The 23,300-nt window shown below is 38.4% G+C and overlaps 3 protein-coding genes and 1 long non-coding RNA gene across 5 annotated transcripts; 2 read left to right on the top strand and 2 right to left on the bottom strand.

Annotated features, from left to right (window-relative positions):
- Positions 1 to 4,416: 4,416 nt before the first annotated feature.
- Positions 4,417 to 5,726, bottom strand: LOC108337743 (fasciclin-like arabinogalactan protein 11). The gene has a single exon (XM_017574329.2). It carries the CDS (start codon positions 5,608 to 5,610, stop codon positions 4,678 to 4,680), a length of 933 nt encoding a protein of 310 aa, XP_017429818.1. The 5' UTR covers positions 5,611 to 5,726; the 3' UTR covers positions 4,417 to 4,677.
- Positions 5,727 to 9,741: 4,015 nt separating this feature from the next.
- LOC108325199 (fasciclin-like arabinogalactan protein 12) lies at positions 9,742 to 10,898 on the bottom strand. The gene has a single exon (XM_017558226.2). The coding sequence runs from the start codon at positions 10,803 to 10,805 to the stop codon at positions 9,957 to 9,959; it is 849 nt and encodes a 282-aa protein (XP_017413715.2). The 5' UTR covers positions 10,806 to 10,898; the 3' UTR covers positions 9,742 to 9,956.
- Positions 10,899 to 11,779: 881 nt separating this feature from the next.
- On the top strand, positions 11,780 to 13,897 carry LOC128195032 (uncharacterized). The gene is made up of 3 exons (XR_008246586.1): positions 11,780 to 11,850; positions 11,964 to 12,027; positions 13,807 to 13,897. It is a non-coding gene; the product is annotated as an uncharacterized LOC128195032 (long non-coding RNA).
- Positions 13,898 to 14,797: 900 nt separating this feature from the next.
- LOC128195031 (uncharacterized) lies at positions 14,798 to 21,451 on the top strand. 2 transcript variants are annotated; one of them, XR_008246585.1, is made up of 3 exons: positions 19,402 to 19,472; positions 19,586 to 19,649; positions 21,361 to 21,451. XR_008246585.1 is itself a non-coding variant. In XM_052871942.1 (2 exons), the coding sequence occupies exons 1-2, from the start codon at positions 14,818 to 14,820 to the stop codon at positions 21,432 to 21,434; spliced, it is 789 nt and encodes a 262-aa protein (XP_052727902.1). In that variant the 5' UTR covers positions 14,798 to 14,817; the 3' UTR covers positions 21,435 to 21,440. The 2 variants fall into 2 exon arrangements, 1 of the variants encoding a protein (XP_052727902.1); XM_052871942.1 differs by lacking the exons at positions 19,402 to 19,472; positions 19,586 to 19,649 and adding an exon at positions 14,798 to 15,532 and having other exon boundaries at positions 21,361 to 21,440.
- Positions 21,452 to 23,300: the final 1,849 nt, after the last annotated feature.

The following is a 23,300-nucleotide window of genomic DNA, read 5'->3' as shown; positions in this document are numbered from 1 at the left end:
AAGCCCTTCGGTACCGATAGGTAATAACCAAAGGACAAAGGCCTTCGGTACCGAAGGCCTTCGGTAATTACCGAACCGAATAGCAGTTTCATTCCATTAGTTTAGATTATGGAATTTTTCATGACATCAAGTCAAACTAACCACTGATATTTCGATATTTCTACTGGAAAAGGACAGTTGAAAAGGAGATATAAAATGATATTGCATAATATGTTTGTAGTCTTTTACATAAGATACTTATTGCCATAACACTACAACACTACAAGTTCTTACACCTCAGTATAGAGGAAAAACATTTAAATTCTACACGAGAACAAATAATAAAGACTATCCAAATTCAAGCGGCATCATGAAGTAGACTTTGATCAAAGTGCCACACACCTGCAAGCCATAAAGTATAAATGTAAGTAGAAGTCATAGGTATTGGGAGAAAATTACCATACTACTGGAAATGTACATCAAAGGTATATTTTTTCAACCAATTTTGAGAAGTAATAATAGCAAAACATACTGTGACCCTTTCCAACCCTCCTAAGTTGAGTCACATACAATGATATATTCTTAATTGCTTCAACCTATACAGAAGAAAGAGACATGTTTTATTTAACATATAAAACACATTGGTAATATACTCAATGAAACTCTAGACCAGATGTAATAAGAAATTAAAAACTTCAATTAAAGATTGACAGAGTAGATTTCACATGCATTGGAGACAAAACCAGAACATTCAACAAGACAAGCAAGAAACAAGCTATTTAGAACAGCTGGCACGCAAACATAAACTAATACGTCAATTTGACATTTAGTAAGTCAATTTGACATTATTTGGCTCATGTGAGTGACAGAAATCACAAAGTAAACTGAATTTACAAATTTTAAAGCTTACACAACAATTTATACATTAATTTGACTTAACTAAACCACCAACTCTGCAATTTCAGAATTAAAATGAAAAGAAATAAAATAACTTTAAGATAATATATAACTTAGTCCCTTGCTATAACTAAATTAGATATTTGAAGCAAACTTGGTCACGGTTCAGACCTATACTTCAAGTGTATAGGCATAAAGATACAACTAATAAGGTCTGACCAAAGAATAGGTATACGGGAGTGTCCAACTTTCTATAATAAAATATAGAAAAGGCTAAACATATTTCTAAGATTCTTTTCGTGATTATCTTACAAGTGGATTACTATTACATCTAAGTGCAATTCAAAATAGTTAATGAAGCATGTATTCGGTGGGACATCAAAGATAAGGTAAGTTGGTATAAAATAAAACATTGAGTGGAACAAGATACTTTCGGTGGTTTATGTGGAAATAAAGCTGCAACATTTTCTTTAAAAAAATTGATATAAAGTGAAAGAAAATTAAAAAAGGAAATGAAATCTACAATTATTTATGTAAAACATGTTCACAATTCCAAACATGTACTAAAACGTTTATGGCAATAAGTCATATCATAAAAATATAAAAAATGAGAACCATGAATGATGGCATGATCTAAAACAAGGTATCAAAATTACAAGACGGTATAGGCAATCCTGTCATAATATTAGTGGATCCTAAAACAAAAGGTTATCTCCCCTTTATTTCATTTATTCTCTGTTTAGGCATTCAGTATCCAGACTCAAAGAAATATTATGCATCAACCACTTCCTCACTCCATCAAGGTCATGCAATTTAAATTAATCATGGCAGCCAAGCACAAGTTTATTCCATATATCACGAGTCAACAACAAGTTCATCATACGACAAACAAGCTTTCACAATATTGGCATAACAGAGTATACAAGATACAACAAGGTGGAAACCAGAAATGATGCATCCCATACAACAACAACTACATGAAGATACTCATACAATCTAAAATGAGGTTAGTTCCCCTACCTCAAGTCCAGTAAGATAAGATCTCTTAATTCTGATTGCTCTAAGTTCCACTGCTGCTTCTTTGCACGTTAAACTTAGAAGTTCCGACTACCTCACGTTCTCTCCATCTAGAATTAGTTCTATTAGACACAACAAAAACATTATCAATTGGATGTAAGTTGTCAACAAAACAAATGTAAAATGAATAATGAGATATGATTTATACTAATGATTATTGTAGTGCAGTGGGAACCATAATCCATAATAAGCAACTCGCCATCGAAAGATATGAACCAGTTCAAAATTCAGAAGAATTTTCCAAATCAAAGAGATTAAAACATTTTTTTCTTACAAACTTTAGCACAAAAATCATGTTTGAAAGAAGAAAATAAAGCCAACAATTTTCTTTTTAGTTCATACAGGAAATTCATCGGCCAAAACACAAGAAAAATAAAGAAACCAAGATGAGAAACTGCACTAAAATAATTCTTTTCACATGAGCACAACAGACAGTTCGTACAGGGTATTGACAATAATAAGAAGAAGAAAAAATTGTATTTTTCAATCCATGTGCTAAAGTTTCAATACAAGACCAAAACATATCATGACAATTAATCGAAGACAACATGGAAAGGCAAAGAAAATACTTAGCTCCATGCAGACGTGCCTAACCTAGGCTTTGAATACCACTTGATAGCTCCAGGTCGAGGCGGATAGACGAGGAACCATGAAAACTAGCACAGATCGAGCTAATCGAAGAACAAGACCAGCGGATGACGGACAACGGAGGAAAACCCTAGATTGAGTGGTTTGATCGGTGTAGATTCTAAGGTTGGGGATTTAAGACATTTTGATCGGTGGAGAGAAAGGATTCCACGATTGAATCGATGGAATGGAACGAAAAGAAGTTTTAATCGGGCAAAAGTGAAGATAGAACGATGAGGATAGGTTTAATCGATGAAAATGGTGGATTAGGTTGAGGTAAGGGAGAAATGTACGGTAGAATGAAGATCTAGATACTAATCGTGGCTGGCGGATGAAGATTTTAGGTGGAGGAGCTCAAAATATGGATCGGAGACGAGCGGAGGTCTGAGAGAAAAAGATATGTGTGCGGGTGGATCTCTTGAGAGAATGGTTGGATGAAGATGTGGTTCGCATATGATCAAGCATCGCATCGCAGGCATTACCGAAGGACAAAAGCCCTCGATATTTAATTTCACCAATATATTGCCGAAGGCCTAAAGACCGTCGATAATAAGTCTTCGACAATACGCGCTTCTTTTGTAGTGTTCGTGATTCACTTTTGGGAAGGGAACACCATTCAAGACCAAAAAGATCTTAAGAACAAAGTTACCGATACATATCATGTGCCTGACACATTTAAGTACTTCTTCAGGAATATCATACGTAGCACACGTGAAGTTAGAAGGCATCTCCTCATGTGTTTCCTTTGGATCTTCCAAGTCTTGCTACAGGGCATGGAGAACATATTCTTTAGCATAGGGTCAAAAGAAATAGCAGTTCCAAATCAAAGTATACTTACCAGTTTAACACCAGTTAGACAAAATCCAAGTTGTTGAGCACTACACCCGAACCTGCTTGAACCCTCCCATAGACCTGCCTTACTGAAAGCGCTATGATTAACTGAGAAAACAAACGGTGAGTTAAACACGAGTGAGTGATTCAGTAAGGTGCCAGCCGTTAACGCAATTGTTGACACTCTTACTTCTATGCTTTACTCAATCTAATCTTTTTGTCCATAAATTTCTCCGTGATTCACTTCTCATAAGGAAACACCATTCAAAAATAAAAAATAAATATACATATATTTTTTGTTTTTTGAGTTAGTCATTTTAATTTTTGAAGTTAATCCTTTTCCTCTCATATATTTTTTATATTTATTTATTTATATCTACATCTAAATTCTTGTCTCCTTATTTTTCAATTTTATTCTTTAAATATCTTTTAATTAAAATAATTTTTTTATCAATTTTTTAAAGATAGTTTTTTAAATTTATTAATTTTTTTAAATTTATGATATTTTAAACTTAAGTATTTTTTCAATTATACAAATTAGGTTAAAAATAAATACAAATTATAAAATTTTTTATGTTAAATAATAATAATAATTTCATTTTATTATTGTAAAAAAATTACATACGAATGTATTTTTACTATATTTATAACTGAAAACACTTTTAGAGATTTTATTATATTAATGGATTAAAATTTAATACTTATATTAGTTTCAAAATTTATACTTATTTAAATAAAAGTAGATGTATTATTACTATTTGTTATGTGATATGTGAATAGTAGGAATACATTCGTAGATTTTCAAGAAATATATATATATCATGGAATAGGAATTTATATGACATTATATAGCATGAAATAGGAATCTCTGTGATTTGAATCATTGAACATCTTATGGCATTGCACTGTCAATTCGATTAAGAATAAAATGAAGAAAATACTGTGATAATGTCTTCCGACATCTCTATCGCATCCTCCATCTCCCCCAACTTAAACAAAGCATAACTAATAATAACACAATTTGTCTTCACATCCCTCGAAATCATCTCATTATGCAAAGCCAGAAATGGATCAATTACCAGAAGTAAGAAACAACTTACAAAAACAAAAGAAGTAAGAAAAACCCATCATGGCATGCATGCATGCATACATTTTCACCCTACACTATACCCATAAACCAGAACCCCAAGCACCAAAGCATACATATCACTCACAAATGCACAACAAAAAGTTCCAATCCCTCATTTCATTCCATCCACACTTACCTCAGATCATAACTCCACTCACCAAACCCACCACTCCAACAACAACAACCTTATTCACCCATTTCATCGAACAACCAGCGGAAACACCCGCGGGCAAAGCCTTCCCGTCGCTGCCATCATCGCTGGCGGTGCTACTATCATCCGCCGCTGTGGAATTTCCTTTATCAGCCTTCGGCAACCCTTTTTTCGCCAACGACGGCGCTGGAGCTGGCGCCTTGCTGGGTAGCACGAGATCGAGAGGGAGAAGCACCTTGTCCACCTGGTATATCGCCAACTTGTTGTCGGAGTAAACGGTTCCGGTGACGGAGGCGTTGACGGCGCCGGTGGCCATGCTGACCTGGCTACCTCCAAAAGTGGTGACGTTGAGTTGCAGCCTCTGGGGGTCGTCACCGGCTTGAGTTTGAACCGGGTTGGTAAGAGTATCGAAGTTTGAGATGGCAATGAAGGAAGAGAGAGTGTGGAACTGCAAAAGCTCCACCTTCTGTCTGTCGGTAAGAGAGTTGAGGAAGCCTGCTTTGAGTTTGGAGAAGGCACTGTCTTCCGGTGCAAAGAGGGTTAACCCTCCCGAGCTTGAAGTTACGAGCTGTGAGTTGAGTTGGTTGATGAGTTGGGTGGTTTTCAAGAGGCGAGTGAGAACGGAGAACCTTTTGGCTTTTCTTAGGATTTGGACTATGTCAATGGTGGGGCCTTTGGGGATGATCGTGGGTGTAGGGGCCCCACTTGGGGTCACCGGGACAAGAGGGACAGTGTTGAATCCCGGTGCCGGTGCTGTTGCCGGAGAGGGCGGCGAGGGCGGCGAGGGCTGGGGTAACGGCGGTGATGGTGTTGAAGGGGGTTGAATTGGTGAGAGTTGGGCTGAAGTGGTGTAAAATAGTGCTAGAAGTAGAATTGTGGTTGGTATAATGAAAGATTGAGATTCTTGCATGATCCTCATTTGTAGGTTGTGTGTTGTTTTTGGGTGAATGATAGAGTTTTGTTTTTTAGAGTAGTATATAAAGCTTTGGAGTTATTGGGGTGAGAGAGAATGGGAGAAGAGGTTGGGTTTTTATTTTGGAGGAAAGGTGGTGCATCAGAGTGTGATAATGGTGGAATGATGAATGATTGTTTGGTTGAATGTTTAGCTGGAAAGATATACAGAAGAAATCTGGTTGGTTGTGAGGGAAAGGTGGTGCATCAGAGTGTGATGATCACATCATTGGATGCATGGGGACAATGTGTAGATATTGGTTAAGAAGTTCCATCAAGTAGGAGGAACAAAAACCTAATATGGTAGCAATCTAAAGTGGCGTTGTCTCAGGGAGATTCAGGTGAGGGTGGAGTCATCAAGACTTAACCATGCACCTCCTATTCTATCACACAGCTCATAAAACATGGTGTACTGTCTACCCTCCTCCATGTCTTACATCCACCACTTTTTAAGTTTTTTTTTTGTCCTTTTTATAACAAAGTTAAGTGTTTATTCATTAAGGATAGAGTAATCATGTATTAACATTTTTTTTTACATACTATATGTGTTAGTTTTTCATTGAATTTAAAATATGTTATTACAATAATAAATAAATAATAAATTAGTAAAAAAATTGACACATGTATTAAAATATTATTAAAAATTATGTTAAAATATTTTCTTAAGAAAATAAAATTATATCATATTATTTGTCTAACTATAAATAAAAGTAGGATAATAATATGTTAATACAAACTTTTTTACAATATTTTTGTTATTATTTTATCAGCATAATAATAAATAAATAATTAATCAATGAGAAAATAAAAATATTATCAAAAAAAATTGTGTCAAAATATTTTTTTATATTAAAATATGCAATAAAAAAACAATGTATCCTTTAGACATTTTCATTAATTTGACTCTTTTTTTTTATAATTGAAAGCATATAATAATATGTTAAATGAGTGTAAAATATGAGTTTTTTTTTTTAAAAAAGTTAACATATTTTTTTTTTAAAAAGTTAACATATTTTGACCGGTAGAAAATGAAATTTATACTATTTTGTGATCGCTAAAAAGGAAATTTAATGTATCTTGTTAATAGTGAGGAATGAACTTCATAAATTTTTATAGAGATTAAATATTAAAATTATGTTTAGTTTAAATTACTTTAATATAAATTTATTTATTAATATTTGTCATTAAATACATATATCAAATACATATGTCTCTCCATTTTATTATATCCCAAAACTTAACACAAATTAAAAGTCAACAAAAGCGACTTATTTTAGAAAATAACAGGTAGTTTCCGAGATATAAAATTTCTATATGTTTCTCATCAATTATCTCCTGTGCCATATTTTTTTACTATGAAATTATATAAATATAATTAATATCTCAAATTTTTAATCTAAACACTTGTAGTGAAATGAATTTGTTGAGGATGTGTATAAGGGCACCTTCAATTAATTACTAAAACCTATTTAATTCGACATTGTCCGTATTTATTGATTATTAATATATAAAGTTGTTTTTTTTTTCTTAAACACTGGATACTAGGCCTCGAACCTTATAGAAATCTGAATAGGCACAATTTTAATTCTGATAAGCTGTAATTATTATTTATATACTTCTAATATTATTATGTGACGTAAAGTAGCTCAGTGTAAGTGAAAACCTTACCTTTTTCACACCTTTTACATTCCTAAAAATGACAATTCAACTAATAGATAAGTAAAGAAGAAAGAAAAAAAAGTAACAAATTTTAAATATAAAAGACAAGTTATGCTTAAAAAATATTCTAATTCTTAATTGTTCCAATACTATTAATTGATAAAAACATTTTGAAATGCTTGGTATTCTTTGGTGCCCACGACAATAATTTTATGAAACTACTTTTAACTTCAGTTTTTACAGGTCCACAAATCTTTCATAGATAATTAAAAAAATACTCTTTTTTCACTACAATGACCATAATTTGTGATCTCAAATCAACTAAGACAACTTAAATTAAATTCAATCAGAGATATTTTCTCCTCACAAAATACTGGGAAGACGACGTTTCAAAATATGACATTTGAAGTATTTATATATTACTTTTCTCATATTTATGACTAGAAATCTAGTATAACTGAAGTACAATGTAAAAAGGTCATTGTATAACACTTTTTCTGTTTGTCAAAATTTATAAAACATAGAATTTTGAAAAATAACACTGTGATATATATAAAATTTTATATTTATTTAACACTATCTTTTTTTTATTTTTTATTTTTTCTTAAAAAATATAAAAATTTATTTCTTTATAATTATTTTATATTTATAATATATATCAAATATGAATGTAAAAATGTTTCCTCCTATCATTATTCTAAGGTTTAATAGATTTGGAGGTCTCTATTTGTGCACATTTACGTCAATTAGGTCCCGTATTTTAAAAGTGCTCAATTGAGTCTCGTATTTTGAAAGTGCATTGAGTCTGTAAAATTGAGTTAATAATGCTCTTGCCGTTAATTGACGGCCTTAAATTTTGTGTGTTGTGGCATGCTGAGGTAGTTGTGGCATGCTGAGGTAGCATTTAATAACGATGTGGTACAGTAACAACTCATTACGTGAATTTATTTGATTTTAAATTTTTAAAAACTTTAAAATATGAAAAATTTGATAAAAACAAAACGTTATATTTATTTCTGGAAATGAAATTAAAACGTATTAGGATTAAGTTTGGTATTTTGGGGTCAAATTTTGAGAGTGCGAAAAAAATTGGGAAAAATAGGGTTTTTCGTGGATTCGTTCTGGTTCGAAATTGGGAGAAAATAGGGTTATGGTGAAAAATTAGTCGTGGATGAAGTTTGGTTTTACGATTTTGGCGTCATCTATCGATGATTTTTCGGTGGAATCGCCAAATTGTTAGCGGTGAAGCACTATGGGCAACACCTGAAGCAGAGTCTTCTGAGTTGACTCAAAACCAGCATAGAAACATTGCACTGTGTTGGCGGCAGAGGAGGTCGAGGAGTTGGGATGGGGAGAGGGTGGTGAGTGGCGGAAGTGGAAGATGAGAGAGTGAAGGAGAATCTGAAGGTGGAAGAGATAGAGATAGAGAAAGAGAATGAGAAAGGTGTTGTGTGGCATTGGGTTATTACAGTGTAAGGAATAGGGTGGTAGTAGAGAGAGGATAGTACCATTGAGACAAATTTACAAACATGTGGCGTGCGTGAAGAATTGGTGACCACAGCAACGATGTCCAAAAGCCAAAACCACCAAAGGAATTGAATAATCCAGTGCAAAGAACCAATTCACCAGTGAGAGATAAATTATCACAGAAGAAAAATTAGCTCCTTTTTTCCACTTCTTTCTCATCAATAAAAACACATTAAAAGTTCATAAACCCAGAAGCCAAAGCCATAAGCAGAAAAACATTGTAAGACTGTAAGGCATGGGAGGTGCACTAGGCGGTTGGATTGGGGTAGGCATGGATGCAGATGTTGAAGAGGTATGTGGGAGGGTGAGAAGAAGGTTTCCCAGAGAGGGGAGAGGGTGAGGAAGAGGAAGGCGATTCTAGAGGTGGAGGAGAGGTGGGAGGTGGTGTGTGGGGCAGCGACGCGACGAAAAAGGGCGAGGGCGTCGACATAAGAGGGCTATTCAACCATTTTTAGGTTTTCTTCTTCTCTATATACAAAGAATTTGTTTATGGTTGGATTTAGAATGGTTAAGACATTTATGAGCTTTGAAATCTCTTCATCTTACGAGGACTATATTTATTAAATATAATTTATTTTAAACTTAAAATAAAATAATTCCACATAATGAGTTGTTACTGTGCCACATGATTAGTAAATACTACCTCATGTCACAACGCAAAAAATTTAACGCCGTCTACATCAATTAACGACAAGAACATTATTGACTCAATTTTACATAAATAGAAACTAAATTGAACACTTTTACAAATACGAGGATCTAATCGATGGAAATCTCCAGGATCTAAGAATGAATTAAACCTTATTCTAATGTACTTACAAATTATATATTTTTATAATAATAAAAAATTTGTTGTGCTACTCATTGACGACAGAGAGGAAGAAGATTTCCCAGCGGTGCAGATAACCGAATATAAAACAAACAGATATTCCTTTCTTCTTTGATAATAAAACGAATTACATATATTTTTCGCTTGATCACAAAACAAAAACAGAACAAGAGTTCCCATAACTCACAAACAACGCTTCTCCTAAGCAATAAACAAGTCAATACAACATAAACACAAGTCCACAGAAGTTGCCTGTTTGTCCTGAAAACACATTAGAAACTTGGAGAAATTGATGTTCTTCAACACGACATTGTAGCTGCTGCTGCAAGCAGACCAATCCCAAAGGACACCAAGGTTGTTCCACGAGTGCTTACAAAACTGGTGGCTCCAGAGCTGTCCTTGGTTGCTTGAGCTTGGTCATCATCTTCTGCTGAAGAGTTTTCCTTATGAGCTTTAGGTGCCTTGGCCACAGCTGGAGCTGGAGCTATAGACTTAGGCTTAGAGAAGTCCAGCGGAATGAGAACCTTGTCCACATGATAGATTGCAAGAGTCTTATCTGCGTACACAATGCCTGTGAGAGTGGCATTCACCTCCCCAGTTGAAATGTTCACACTGTTACCATATGCTGTCACGTTCAGCTGATACCCTGTGGGACTGTCACTGGCCAGTGTCAGCACAGGGTTGCTCAGAGCGTCAAAGTTTGAGCTTGACACATAAACGGGGAGGACATGATACTGTATCAATGCTTTCTGTTGTCTGTCTCCCAGGGAGTTGAAGTACCCTGCTTTGAGTTCTGAGAAGGCACCATCATCTGGTGCAAGGATGGTTAAGCCTCCATTCTTTGAGGTGACAAGCTGTGCGTTCACTTGGTTGATGATTTGGGTGGTTTTCAGCAATCGGATCAGAGTGTTGAATGACTTGGCCTTCCTCAGGATCTTCACGATGTCTTGGCTGCCAGAAGTATCACCTGAAGAGGGTGACTGGGGTAATGCCGGAACTAATGGCTTTGCTGGTGCCGGAGCCGGTGCAGCTGGAGCAGGTTTTGCGGGAGCCTTAGGGGCTGGCGCTGGTGACTGAGCTAATGTGGTGATTGAGAAAATTGGGGCAATTAGAAGAATTGAGAATAAGAGAGTTTGTTTTATCTTCATGTTGGGAATTGAGGGCTGTGATTTCTTTGGTGCTAAATTGCAAATGAATTGGATGGTGCTATTGCAAAGAATGGTTTGATTTGTGGAAGGTAGAACGGGGGAGGGTGATTATATAGATGGAAAGTGAATGAAAATTAGGTACAATGTTGAGTTGTAAAATAACTTATGGTTGTTTTTGTGGGGATATCTGTTCACCATCTGCTATGAATAATAAGGTGGAATATCAAGGCAGATAAAGTTGATTGAGAATGGATTTAGCTGCTTATGACATTGGCTTTTGCTTGAAATGCAGGGAAAATTGAATGAGAAGTGAGATCTCACTTGGTTGTGGATGATATAGAAGATGCAAACTAGTGCAGAAAAAGGAAGCATCCTCTATTATCATTCGGGTAAGCAGATGTGAAATTAAATCAATCACGATTAAGCAAGCTAGCAGTAGTAACTGTTAAAGCCTCTTTTTTCTATATTTGTTTCAATTAATCATCAAAAAGCCAGGTTGGAATATCTGACAAATGCCTCGTGTGAGGACTCAAAAAAAAAAAAAAAAAAAAAAAAAAAAAAAAAAAAAAACGTGCGTCCACGTGGCGGCAGGAGAGCGCGCCACGTCAGCAGTCTGCATGGCCGACAACAGTGCCCGACAGCCACTGACGGACGCCAGCCGCCACACATCCGGGTGAGTCAGCAGCGTCAGTGGAGCGCCAACTGAACGAGCGTCGGCAATGGTGGAAGACACATGGCCACAGTGCAGTGGTCGACCGTCCAGAGTGGGTTGGTGTAGTGCGTCCGGCCGAGCGCGCACTGGCATAGTGGAGACGTGCGTTCGGTTGAGTGGAGCACTCACCTCCTAAATTAATTCTGATAGATCTCTCTCTTCACCCTCTTTCCTTCAGTTTCTCAGACTCAATTCTCTCCTCCTTCTCTGTTCACTCTCTGCACCCTTCTCTCTCTAAGAAACCACCACTGCACCTCCTCCGTCCACACTCCGGCAAGATTGAAGGACGCTCGGCGTAGGAGTTCCAGAGAGAACGTTCGACTGGTGAAGCTGGTAGGTTCTCCCTTCCTCTCTGACGTTCGTCCTTAGCTGTGTTTGAGTTGTACGTTCGTATTTCTTAGAGTAGAGCGGTTCTGATTTTTCATTATTGGGGTTCGTCTGAACAGTGGATTAACGAGCGCTTGTTATTGGAATTTGAGTAGAGAATCTGTGAACGTTCGTCATTTCCGGGTAAGGGAAGCTTACTTAATTTAACTGTTTTGTTGTATGTGTGGGTGTGAACGTTCGTTATTTCACTGTAAGATGTTGCCATGACTGATTTGCATGAACGTTCGTTATTTTGAAAGTATGAGAATATTATATGTTGATTTGGATGCATGAACGTTCGTTACTTGGATGAAATGAAATATATGAAAGTACATGATATGAATCGTTTGAAAAATGAGATTTTCTTTATGTGAACGAGTGGAACTATGAGAAAGGAACTGGAAATGAAAAATGAATTGTAAGAGGACTTTATGAACATGTACGTTCGTACTGAACAGTCATTTACCGTTCGGTTTTCCCCTAATAAAAGGTTTGAAATGTTGATCCTGTCATTTTAATAAATCCCTGTTTGAGGACGAACGTCCTCGTCCTAAATTGCCATGCTTGAGCGTTCGGCCAAGCACTGTTTTGATCTTCTCTTTGTAATTCCCATGATATTTTACGTTCGTTACTGGGACGGTCTCTGACCGTTCGGTGTTTGTTGGTCAACATGATAAATTCCCTGGTTGAGGACGAGCGTCCTCACCCTAGAATGCTCTGTTTGAGCGTTCGGTTTGGCACTGTAGAAATGTTGTACGTCTGATAAACTTCCCTCTTTTTTGTACTTGTATATATATACGTAGCAGTGCATATTTCCGTTCGTATTACTTCTCCAAACTTCTCTTAGTTTATTTTTCAAGATTTTCAATCTGAGTTATTGAACGTTCGGTCTTACACCAGACGTTCGCCCAGAATAGCGTTCGTTCAAATAGTGCTCGGCCTCGAGCGTTCGTCCTAATAGTGCTCGGTCTCCAACTGAGCGTTCGTCCTAATAGTGCTCGGTCTCCAACTGAGCGTTCGTCCTAATAGTGCTCGGTCTCCAACTGAGCGTTCGTCCTAATAGTGCTCGGTTTCCAACTGAGCGTTCGTCCTAATAGTGCTCGGTTTTGAATTGAGCGTTCGTCCGAATAGTGCTCGGTATCATTTTGAGCGCTCGTTCTCTTTTCCCACTAAATAGCGTTCGTCCAGTGAACAGTATTAGACTTGGACATTTCTGAACTTAAACCGTTCGTTCTTTGATTCGAACGAGCGTCCTTTTGGTCTCACTTACAGCGTTCGTCCTCGGTCTTTGGGGACAGAACGTTCGGCTTTTGGTCATTTTGTTATGAATGATGAAAATGATTATGAATTGATGAATGATGAACAGTATTTGAAATGATATGGAGTATTTAAGATGATATGAAAGTTATGAATATTGAACGAGCGTTCCAGGCAGGAACGACTCATGGTTGAATGTTGAAAGTTGTAAAGTATGACTGTGGATAGTTAATGCTGGCTGTTCATCCTGATGTTCCGTGAGTGCTCGTTCTCAAGTAGAGGACGCACGTCATGCGTGGGAACGGCAGGAGGTCCTTAGTCCATAAGTTAACATGAGCGACGTAAGAACGGACTAACCTCGGGTGGCAGCTGATGAGGATGCCAGTTACCACACTACCCGGGTGCGTGAACGCCTGTAACTACGCAGATTTCATACAGTTCGGACAGTCAGTCGTGTTGAGTTTTATTTTGTACATGCGTTAAATTATGTGATGTATGATGAATGCGTACGTTGATATGTATGTGTGAAATGAACTGTTTGCTAGAAATTATATGTTGATGCATGAGTTAAATTACGTAAGCTTACCCTTTCGTTTCCTTGTGTTGTCCATTGTACTTGTACGTCCGTCTTGTCATTGCAATGATCATCCGTGTGGGTGTGAGCAGAGGGAGATGAGCGTTTGGAAGAAGCATTGAATGAAGAGAGCCTGGTTGATGTTGAAGTGAAGATCGAGCAGTGAGATCGCTCGGCCAGTATTGTATTTTAGTTGAATTGAGTGGTCGTTCGACCATCTCTTGTTTTCTTTTGAGTTAATTCGACCGTTCAGTAATTATCCTGTGTAAACCGTTCGGTCAGGTTTCTTGTACGTTTATCTTAAATTTGTAAAACTCTTATGTGTGACGCGACTTTTGCACATTCGTCCGTTATGTTGGATTTGTATTCAAGGACGTTCGTCCTTGAGCGTTCGTTCGGGTTTTATTTTGTTTTTAGTTGGAAAACTGTATTGAAATATTATTAAATGTGATTTTCTGATTTTATGGTGTTATGCTGTATTTTTGGGATGTCACATTAGTGGTATCAGAGCAGTTTTGTCCTCTTAAGGACACTGTAGGTTATGAGTACACTGTGTTTTTGCTGTGTGCTTAAATTGCGTTCAATGAGTTATTTTCGACTCTTTCAACAGGGCTAACGTTCGTTTCTTTTCTCTGTTTCTCAGAGAACCAATGGCACCTAGACTTCCCCCTCCTCCTCCACCGCAGACCAATGAACATGATGTGCCCAATAACACGAGGCTGTTGGAATCTGTGATCGAGAAGCTACAAGAGCAGAATGCTGTTCTGATGCAGCAGAACGCGACTAATTCACAAAATTTGGAAGCTGCTCGCGCCAATTCTGAAATGACTCAGAGGCAGCTAATGGAGATTCTTGCAGCTACCAGGGGTACACCCGGAGCATCTACTTCAAACACCACCCATCAGGCTGAGTGGAGTTTGGAAAATTTCCTACAGCATCGTCCTGCAAAATTTGATGGGAAATGCCTTCCCGACGGAGCTGATCAGTGGATAAGGGACATGGAACAGATTTACGATGCCAAGGAATGTCCTAATGATCGAAGACTGGCATTCACCGAGTATTTGTTGACTGGAGAGGCCAGTCATTGGTGGTCGACTGCGAAGATGATACTAGCAGAATCTCACAGCCCTATTTCCTGGAAAGTCTTCAAGGAAAAGTTTTATGAGGAGTATTTCCCGGATAGTGTTCGATTCGGCAAAGAGGTGGAATTTCTCCAGTTGGTACAAGGTAATATGTCTGTTTCAGAGTACACCAACAGGTTCAAACATCTGGTTCGCTTTAATACCCTTGCCACCAGTGAGGTGTGGCAGTGCAGGAAGTTTGAAAATGGACTGAGAAGTGATCTTAAGGTATTGATATCCAGCCTCTGCATTAAGTCCTTTCCTGTTATGATTGAGCGAGCAAAAGTGTTGGAGAAAAATATGGCTGAAGCAGAACGTCAGAAGAAGCAGCAACAACCAACTAGAGGGCCGATCATGTCCAGGCCGAATATGAATCGGGACAGGTTGCCGTATGCTCGTCCAGCACAACCATCTAATTCTCAGGCTATGGTTGTTGCCGGACAATCTGGACAGCACGGATCAGTCAAGTGTTTCCAATGTGGAGGACCACATTACCGGTCTTCATGCCCTCAGTTATTGGGAGCAAAGTCCTGCACTCGTTGTGGAAGGAATGGTCACACAGAGCGCGACTGTAATATGGGCGGACGAGCGCCAATGAGGCCGCCAAATGCTGGAAGAATGCAACAGGGAAGGGGTGGACGAGCACAGGCTGTTGGTAGAGTTTATGCGATCACGGCCACGGAAGCTGCCAGTTCAGGTACGCTCGTCACTGGTACTTGCTCATTACATGGAATGCCTGTTTGTGTGTTGTATGATTCGGGGGCAACACACTCCTTCATTTCGAAGGCGTGTGTTGAGAAATTGGGATTAGCCGAACGCGAGATGCAGTTCGACTTGGTAGTATCAACCCCAGCAGCGGGTGAGGTTAGGACGTCTACTGTATGTGTTAAATGTCCTATAGAGGTTGAAGGACGTAACTATAAGGTAAACCTCATCTGCCTACCCCTAAAGGATTTGGAAGTGATACTAGGAATGGATTGGTTGGCTGCCAATCGCATTCTCATTGACTGTGGTGCTAAGGAATTGGTGTTTCCAGACGAGTACGAAGTAGAACTATCAGTGACGCTCGGTCAGCTAAAGGAAGACATCGTGGATGGTGCTAGTTGTTTTCTGATCATGACGCACTCGGACGAACGACTTGAAGGTTTGAATCATGAGCGATCGCCCAATAAGTCGAGTGGAGAACGATCAGTTGTGGATGAATTCCCTGATGTATTTCCTGATGAAGTGCCTGGATTACCTCCTCCGCGCGAGGTGGAATTTACTATCGACTTAGTGTCGAATGCGGGTCCTATCTCTATTGCACCATATCGGATGTCGCCAGCAGAGTTAGCTGAACTCAAGGAACAGATAGAAGAGTTAATGGACAAGCAGTTTATCAGACCAAGCGCATCACCTTGGGGAGCGCCAGTACTCTTAGTGAAGAAGAAGGATGACAGTTCTCGTCTCTGCATTGATTACAGGCAGTTAAACAAGCTGACCATCAAGAACAAGTATCCTTTGCCTCGGATAGACGACCTACTGGATCAATTACATGGCGCGACCATATTCTCGAAGATTGATTTACGGTCGGGATACCATCAGATTCGGGTAAAGGAAGAAGACATCCAGAAGACGGCCTTCCGATCTCGTTATGGACACTACGAGTATGTAGTGATGCCATTCGGTGTGACAAACGCCCCAGCAATATTCATGGACTACATGAATCGTATCTTCAGGCCGTATCTTGATAAGTTTGTGGTTGTATTCATTGATGATATTCTTGTCTACTCCAAGAGCTATGAAGAGCATGAGGATCACTTGAGGATCGTTCTAGGCGTGCTAAGGGAAAAGGAGTTATATGCCAAATTCTCTAAATGTGAATTTTGGATGAAGGAAGTGCCATTTTTGGGACACGTGGTTTCAGCTGGAGGAATCTCAGTGGATCCGGCTAAAGTACGAGCAGTGTTGGAATGGGAGAGTCCACGTTCGGTAACTGAAGTTCGCAGCTTTGTGGGACTCGCAGGCTACTATAGACGGTTCATTGAAGGGTTTTCCAAAATAGTGGCTCCGCTTACTCAGCTGACCCGAAAGGATCAACCGTTCGCTTGGACCGATCGGTGTGAAGAAAGTTTCAAGGAATTGAAGAATAAGTTAACAAGCGCCCCAGTATTGGTAATTCCTGACGCGACTAAACCATTCGTGGTGTATTGTGACGCGTCTCATCAAGGTTTGGGTTGTGTACTCATGCAAGAAAAGAGGGTGGTCGCGTACGCTTCTCGGCAATTGAAGATTCACGAGAAGAATTATCCAACTCACGACCTGGAATTAGCAGCAGTCGTCTTTGCTTTGAAAATCTGGAGACACTACTTGTATGGGTCGACATTTCAAGTATTCAGTGATCACAAGAGTCTCAAATACCTGTTTGATCAGAAGGAGCTGAATATGAGACAGAGACGTTGGTTGGAGTTCTTAAAGGATTACGACTTTGAACTACTCTACCATCCGGGAAAAGCAAATGTTGTAGCAGACGCTTTAAGCAGAAAGGTAGTTCACGTCTCCTCTATGATGGTCCGAGAGTTGAGTTTGGTAGAAAGTTTTAGAGATCTGAGGTTACAGTTTGACTTACAACCGAATTTTATCAAGTGTTGTACTCTTAGAATCTCCAGTGACGTATTCGACCGGATCAGAGTGAAGCAACGAGAGGATGAAGAGTTGGTGAAGATCTTGAGCGCACTCGGTACAGATCAAGCAAAACATTTTAACACTGGAACTGATGGTATGCTACGCTACATGAATAGAACGTGCATTCCGAATGATGGCGAGTTGAAAAGGATTATTCTTGAGGAAGGACATCACAGTCGTCTTAGCATACATCCTGGTATGACTAAGATGTATCAAGACCTCAGGAAATCTTTCTGGTGGCCGGGAATGAAGAGTGATGTCGCACGTTTTGTGGCATCTTGTTTAACATGTCAGCGAGCCAAGGCTGAGTATCAAAGGCCTGGTGGATTACTTCAGCAGTTAGAAATCCCAGAATGGAAGTGGGACAGCATTGCGATGGATTTTGTGACTCACTTACCTCGCACAGTCAGGAATCATGATTCCGTATGGGTAATTGTAGATCGACTGACGAAGAGTGCTCATTTCCTAGCAGTCAACCTGAAGATGTCTATGACGAACCTGGCTAAGCTTTACATCAAGGAAATTGTTCGTCTACATGGAGTTCCGTCCAGCATTGTTTCAGACCGAGACACGAGGTTTACTTCTCGGTTCTGGCGATCATTACAAAGTGAGCTCGGTAGCAAACTTCACATGAGTTCGGCCTATCATCCTCAGACGGATGGTCAGTCCGAGAGAACCATTCAGACGCTTGAAGACTTATTGAGGACGTGTGTTCTAGATCACATGGGCGTCTGGGATGAAGTCTTGCCTTTAGTGGAGTTCACCTACAACAACAGTTTTCAAGCCAGTATAGGGATGGCTCCTTTTGAAGCTCTGTACGGGAGAAGATGCCGAACGCCCTTGTGTTGGTTTCAGGAAGGGGAAAAAGTGTTAACAGGACCAGAGCTCATTCAGCAGACGACTGAGAAGGTGAAGTTAATTCAAGAGAGACTGAAGACGTCCAGGAGTCGACAGAGATCTTATGCTGACAAGAGGAGAAGACCCTTGGAGTTCGATGCAGGAGATCATGTCTTTCTTAGACTACATCCGACCACTGGTGTAGGGAGAGCCATCCGACCAAAGAAGTTATCTCCCAAGTTCATCGGACCTTATCAAATCTTGAGGAAAATTGGGCCAGTTGCGTACGAGTTGTCTTTACCGCCTCAGTTATCAAACTTGCACCCAGTCTTTCACGTTTCTCAACTCCGAAAATACGTATCCGACCCTTCTCACGTATTGGAGCTAGAAGATATTCGTCTTCGTCAAGACCGTACACTAGAAATGCAGCCGGTACGCATTGAAGATAGCAACACCAAGTACTACAAGAGGAAGGCAGTCAGATTGGTGAAAGTCATCTGGGACGAGAAGACGGGCGACTCTACTTGGGAAGTGGAAGATGCTATGAAAGATTTGTATCCCCATCTGTTCGAGACTCCGTCCTAATTTTCGAGGACGAAAATTTTTGTAGTTGGGGAGAATGTGAGGACTCAAAAAAAAAAAAAAAAAAAAAAAAAAAAAACGTGCGTCCACGTGGCGGCAGGAGAGCGCGCCACGTCAGCAGTCTGCATGGCCGACAACAGTGCCCGACAGCCACTGACGGACGCCAGCCGCCACACATCCGGGTGAGTCAGCAGCGTCAGTGGAGCGCCAACTGAACGAGCGTCGGCAATGGTGGAAGACACGTGGCCACAGTGCAGTGGTCGACCGTCCAGAGTGGGTTGGTGTAGTGCGTCCGGCCGAGCGCGCACTGGCATAGTGGAGACGTGCGTTCGGTTGAGTGGAGCACTCACCTCCTAAATTAATTCTGATAGATCTCTCTCTTCACCCTCTTTCCTTCAGTTTCTCAGACTCAATTCTCTCCTCCTTCTCTGTTCACTCTCTGCACCCTTCTCTCTCTAAGAAACCACCACTGCACCTCCTCCGTCCACACTCCGGCAAGATTGAAGGACGCTCGGCGTAGGAGTTCCAGAGAGAACGTTCGACTGGTGAAGCTGGTAGGTTCTCCCTTCCTCTCTGACGTTCGTCCTTAGCTGTGTTTGAGTTGTACGTTCGTATTTCTTAGAGTAGAGCGGTTCTGATTTTTCATTATTGGGGTTCGTCTGAACAGTGGATTAACGAGCGCTTGTTATTGGAATTTGAGTAGAGAATCTGTGAACGTTCGTCATTTCCGGGTAAGGGAAGCTTACTTAATTTAACTGTTTTGTTGTATGTGTGGGTGTGAACGTTCGTTATTTCACTGTATGATGTTGCCATGACTGATTTGCATGAACGTTCGTTATTTTGAAAGTATGAGAATATTATATGTTGATTTGGATGCATGAACGTTCGTTACTTGGATGAAATGAAATATATGAAAGTACATGATATGAATCGTTTGAAAAATGAGATTTTCTTTATGTGAACGAGTGGAACTATGAGAAAGGAACTGGAAATGAAAAATGAATTGTAAGAGGACTTTATGAACATGTACGTTCGTACTGAACAGTCATTTACCGTTCGGTTTTCCCCTAATAAAAGGTTTGAAATGTTGATCCTGTCATTTTAATAAATCCCTGTTTGAGGACGAACGTCCTCGTCCTAAATTGCCATGCTTGAGCGTTCGGCCAAGCACTGTTTTGATCTTCTCTTTGTAATTCCCATGATATTTTACGTTCGTTACTGGGACGGTCTCTGACCGTTCGGTGTTTGTTGGTCAACATGATAAATTCCCTGGTTGAGGACGAGCGTCCTCACCCTAGAATGCTCTGTTTGAGCGTTCGGTTTGGCACTGTAGAAATGTTGTACGTCTGATAAACTTCCCTCTTTTTTGTACTTGTATATATATACGTAGCAGTGCATATTTCCGTTCGTATTACTTCTCCAAACTTCTCTTAGTTTATTTTTCAAGATTTTCAATCTGAGTTATTGAACGTTCGGTCTTACACCAGACGTTCGCCCAGAATAGCGTTCGTTCAAATAGTGCTCGGCCTCGAGCGTTCGTCCTAATAGTGCTCGGTCTCCAACTGAGCGTTCGTCCTAATGGTGCTCGGTTTCCAACTGAGCGTTCGTCCTAATAGTGCTCGGTTTTGAATTGAGCGTTCGTCCGAATAGTGTTCGGTATCATTTTGAGCGCTCGTTCTCTTTTCCCACTAAATAGCGTTCGTCCAGTGAACAGTATTAGACTTGGACATTTCTGAACTTAAACCGTTCGTTCTTTGATTCGAACGAGCGTCATTTTGGTCTCACTTACAGCGTTCGTCCTCGGTCTTTGGGGACAGAACGTTCGGCTTTTGGTCATTTTGTTATGAATGATGAAAATGATTATGAATTGATGAATGATGAACAGTATTTGAAATGATATGGAGTATTTGAGATGATATGAAAGTTATGAATATTGAACGAGCGTTCCAGGCAGGAACGACTCATGGTTGAATGTTGAAAGTTGTAAAGTATGATTGTGGATAGTTAATGCTGGCTGTTCATCCTGATGTTCCGTGAGTGCTCGTTCTCAAGTAGAGGACGCACGTCATGCGTGGGAACGGCAGGAGGTCCTTAGTCCATAAGTTAACATGGGCGACGTAAGAACGGACTAACCTCGGGTGGCAGCTGATGAGGATGCCAGTTACCACACTACCCGGGTGCGTGAACGCCTGTAACTACGCAGATTTCATACAGTCCGGACAGTCAGTCGTGTTGAGTTTTATTTTGTACATGCGTTAAATTATGTGATGTATGATGAATGCGTACGTTGATATGTATGTGTGAAATGAACTGTTTGCTAGAAATTATATGTTGATGCATGAGTTAAATTACGTAAGCTTACCCTTTCGTTTCCTTGTGTTGTCCATTGTACTTGTACGTCCGTCTTGTCATTGCAATGATCATCCGTGTGGGTGTGAGCAGAGGGAGATGAGCGTTTGGAAGAAGCATTGAATGAAGAGAGCCTGGTTGATGTTGAAGTGAAGATCGAGCAGTGAGATCGCTCGGCCAGTATTGTATTTTAGTTGAATTGAGTGGTCGTTCGACCATCTCTTGTTTTCTTTTGAGTTAATTCGACCGTTCAGTAATTATCCTGTGTAAACCGTTCGGTCAGGTTTCTTGTACGTTTATCTTAAATTTGTAAAACTCTTATGTGTGACGCGACTTTTGCACATTCGTCCGTTATGTTGGATTTGTATTCAAGGACGTTCGTCCTTGAGCGTTCGTTCGGGTTTTATTTTGTTTTTAGTTGGAAAACTGTATTGAAATATTATTAAATGTGATTTTCTGATTTTATGGTGTTATGCTGTATTTTTGGGATGTCACACCTCGCTTCTCCCTGTCGGAACAATTAAACATAACTCAAGTCAATTTATCTTTGCAGTCAGCGAGACAAAAACCAGATCGAAGCCAGGTTCGTTAACATGAACTTTGCATTAGGTTTGTATACGTTCTTCCTTCTTAAAAATTCATCAACAGAACACTGGTTTCTGAGCTTTAAGTACACATGAGTTGATAAAAAACAGATTATTTTGCTTTAAACTAAATATAACAAGGAAAAATGGTTGGTATTCACATGGTAGATTAATTTAGACTTTAATTTATAAATTAATTATATTTTTTATTAATAATTAAAAATGTATTGTATGTGTACCTGTACAGATAAATCAAGTCACACTAAACTTTGTACTGGCACGTATAGATAGATCAAGTCACATTAAACGGATTGTCCAGTAGTATGAAATCAATCAGTGACCATCATATTGCAGAAACTTATAAATAGAAAGCGAATATATAGTTATTAGACCTTTTATGACACATTTTATTATAACATTGCTTAACCATTCGAATATTATACTAACTTAAGCTTTAGATTATTTTTAATAAATACACTCCATCGATTGTAGAGCATAATCAACAAGAAAAAGAGTTGAAAAAATGAAAAAATATGTTAAAAGTGAACACTCCATTTCATATACTAAAAACAAAAACTACTTTATATATAAATAATTTTAATTTATAATTTAATTATTATAAAATCTAATATTTTTTATCCCCAAAAATACGGTTGAGATTACCTCTATGTTCAATATTATCTAATTATTATGTAGACAACTTTGTATTTATAGCAAAGTAATTTTTTTCTTTATTGTGATATATAATGGTTATTTGATAGAGTTATTGACTATAATTTAAAAGTTGTTATCCTAACACAAATTATGATAATGAGAAACAAATCTCTTATAATGGTAATATAAATACTTACGGGTCGTAAAATTATTATGAATATGATATTAATAATCTGAATGGTGATAGTATTCCTTGAGTAAATATTAAAAGATTAAATTCATTAATTTACATATATAAATTAATACACTATACATTATTGAATTGATTTTAAGGAGGTTTCGAAATGGTTAACATTATCTTGGTATGTCAATATAAAATTCTTAAGAAAAAAATAAATACTTTTATTAACTTGAGATTATCATGTTAGTTTATAAATTATTTATTATATTTGGATTTATTTCTTCTTCTTCTGTTTTGTATTTTAGAAATGATTTACTTAATCTTGTGGATATAAAAAAATTGTAAAGATCCATTAATGAATAGCCACGTAAATAAAGGTGTGGGAATTGTATTCCTGCTTGTGCCATTTGGTTCTCCATCTCTAACAACAAATAAATATAGTTATAATCGTTAACTATTTTGGCTTATTAAGTAATATTTTAAAATGACAATTGAGTTTAGATGTGTTAAATGATAGAAACAATTTAAATTATATTTTAAAACAGATATAATTCTACATATTAGAATTAAAAAATAAAATTTTAAAAAAATTAAAATATATAAAAGAAACTAAA

Source organism: Vigna angularis, chromosome 1, assembly GCF_016808095.1.
Source record: "Vigna angularis cultivar LongXiaoDou No.4 chromosome 1, ASM1680809v1, whole genome shotgun sequence".
NCBI lineage: Eukaryota > Viridiplantae > Streptophyta > Magnoliopsida > Fabales > Fabaceae > Vigna > Vigna angularis.
Note: the sequence above shows the minus strand (reverse complement) of the source record. Positions and strands in the feature narration are given on the sequence as shown.

Bases quoted from the DNA above. Each gene is read 5' to 3' on its own strand.
- LOC108337743 (XM_017574329.2), bottom strand. From the start codon at position 5,610: ATGAGGATCATGCAAGAATCTCAATCTTTCATTATACCAACCACAATT.
- LOC108325199 (XM_017558226.2), bottom strand. From the start codon at position 10,805: ATGAAGATAAAACAAACTCTCTTATTCTCAATTCTTCTAATTGCCCCA.
- LOC128195031 (XM_052871942.1), top strand. From the start codon at position 14,818: ATGATACTAGCAGAATCTCACAGCCCTATTTCCTGGAAAGTCTTCAAG. The intron at 15,533-21,360 runs GTACGCTCGTCA...GGGTGTGAGCAG, and splicing joins CACGGAAGCTGCCAGTTCAG to AGGGAGATGAGCGTTTGGAA.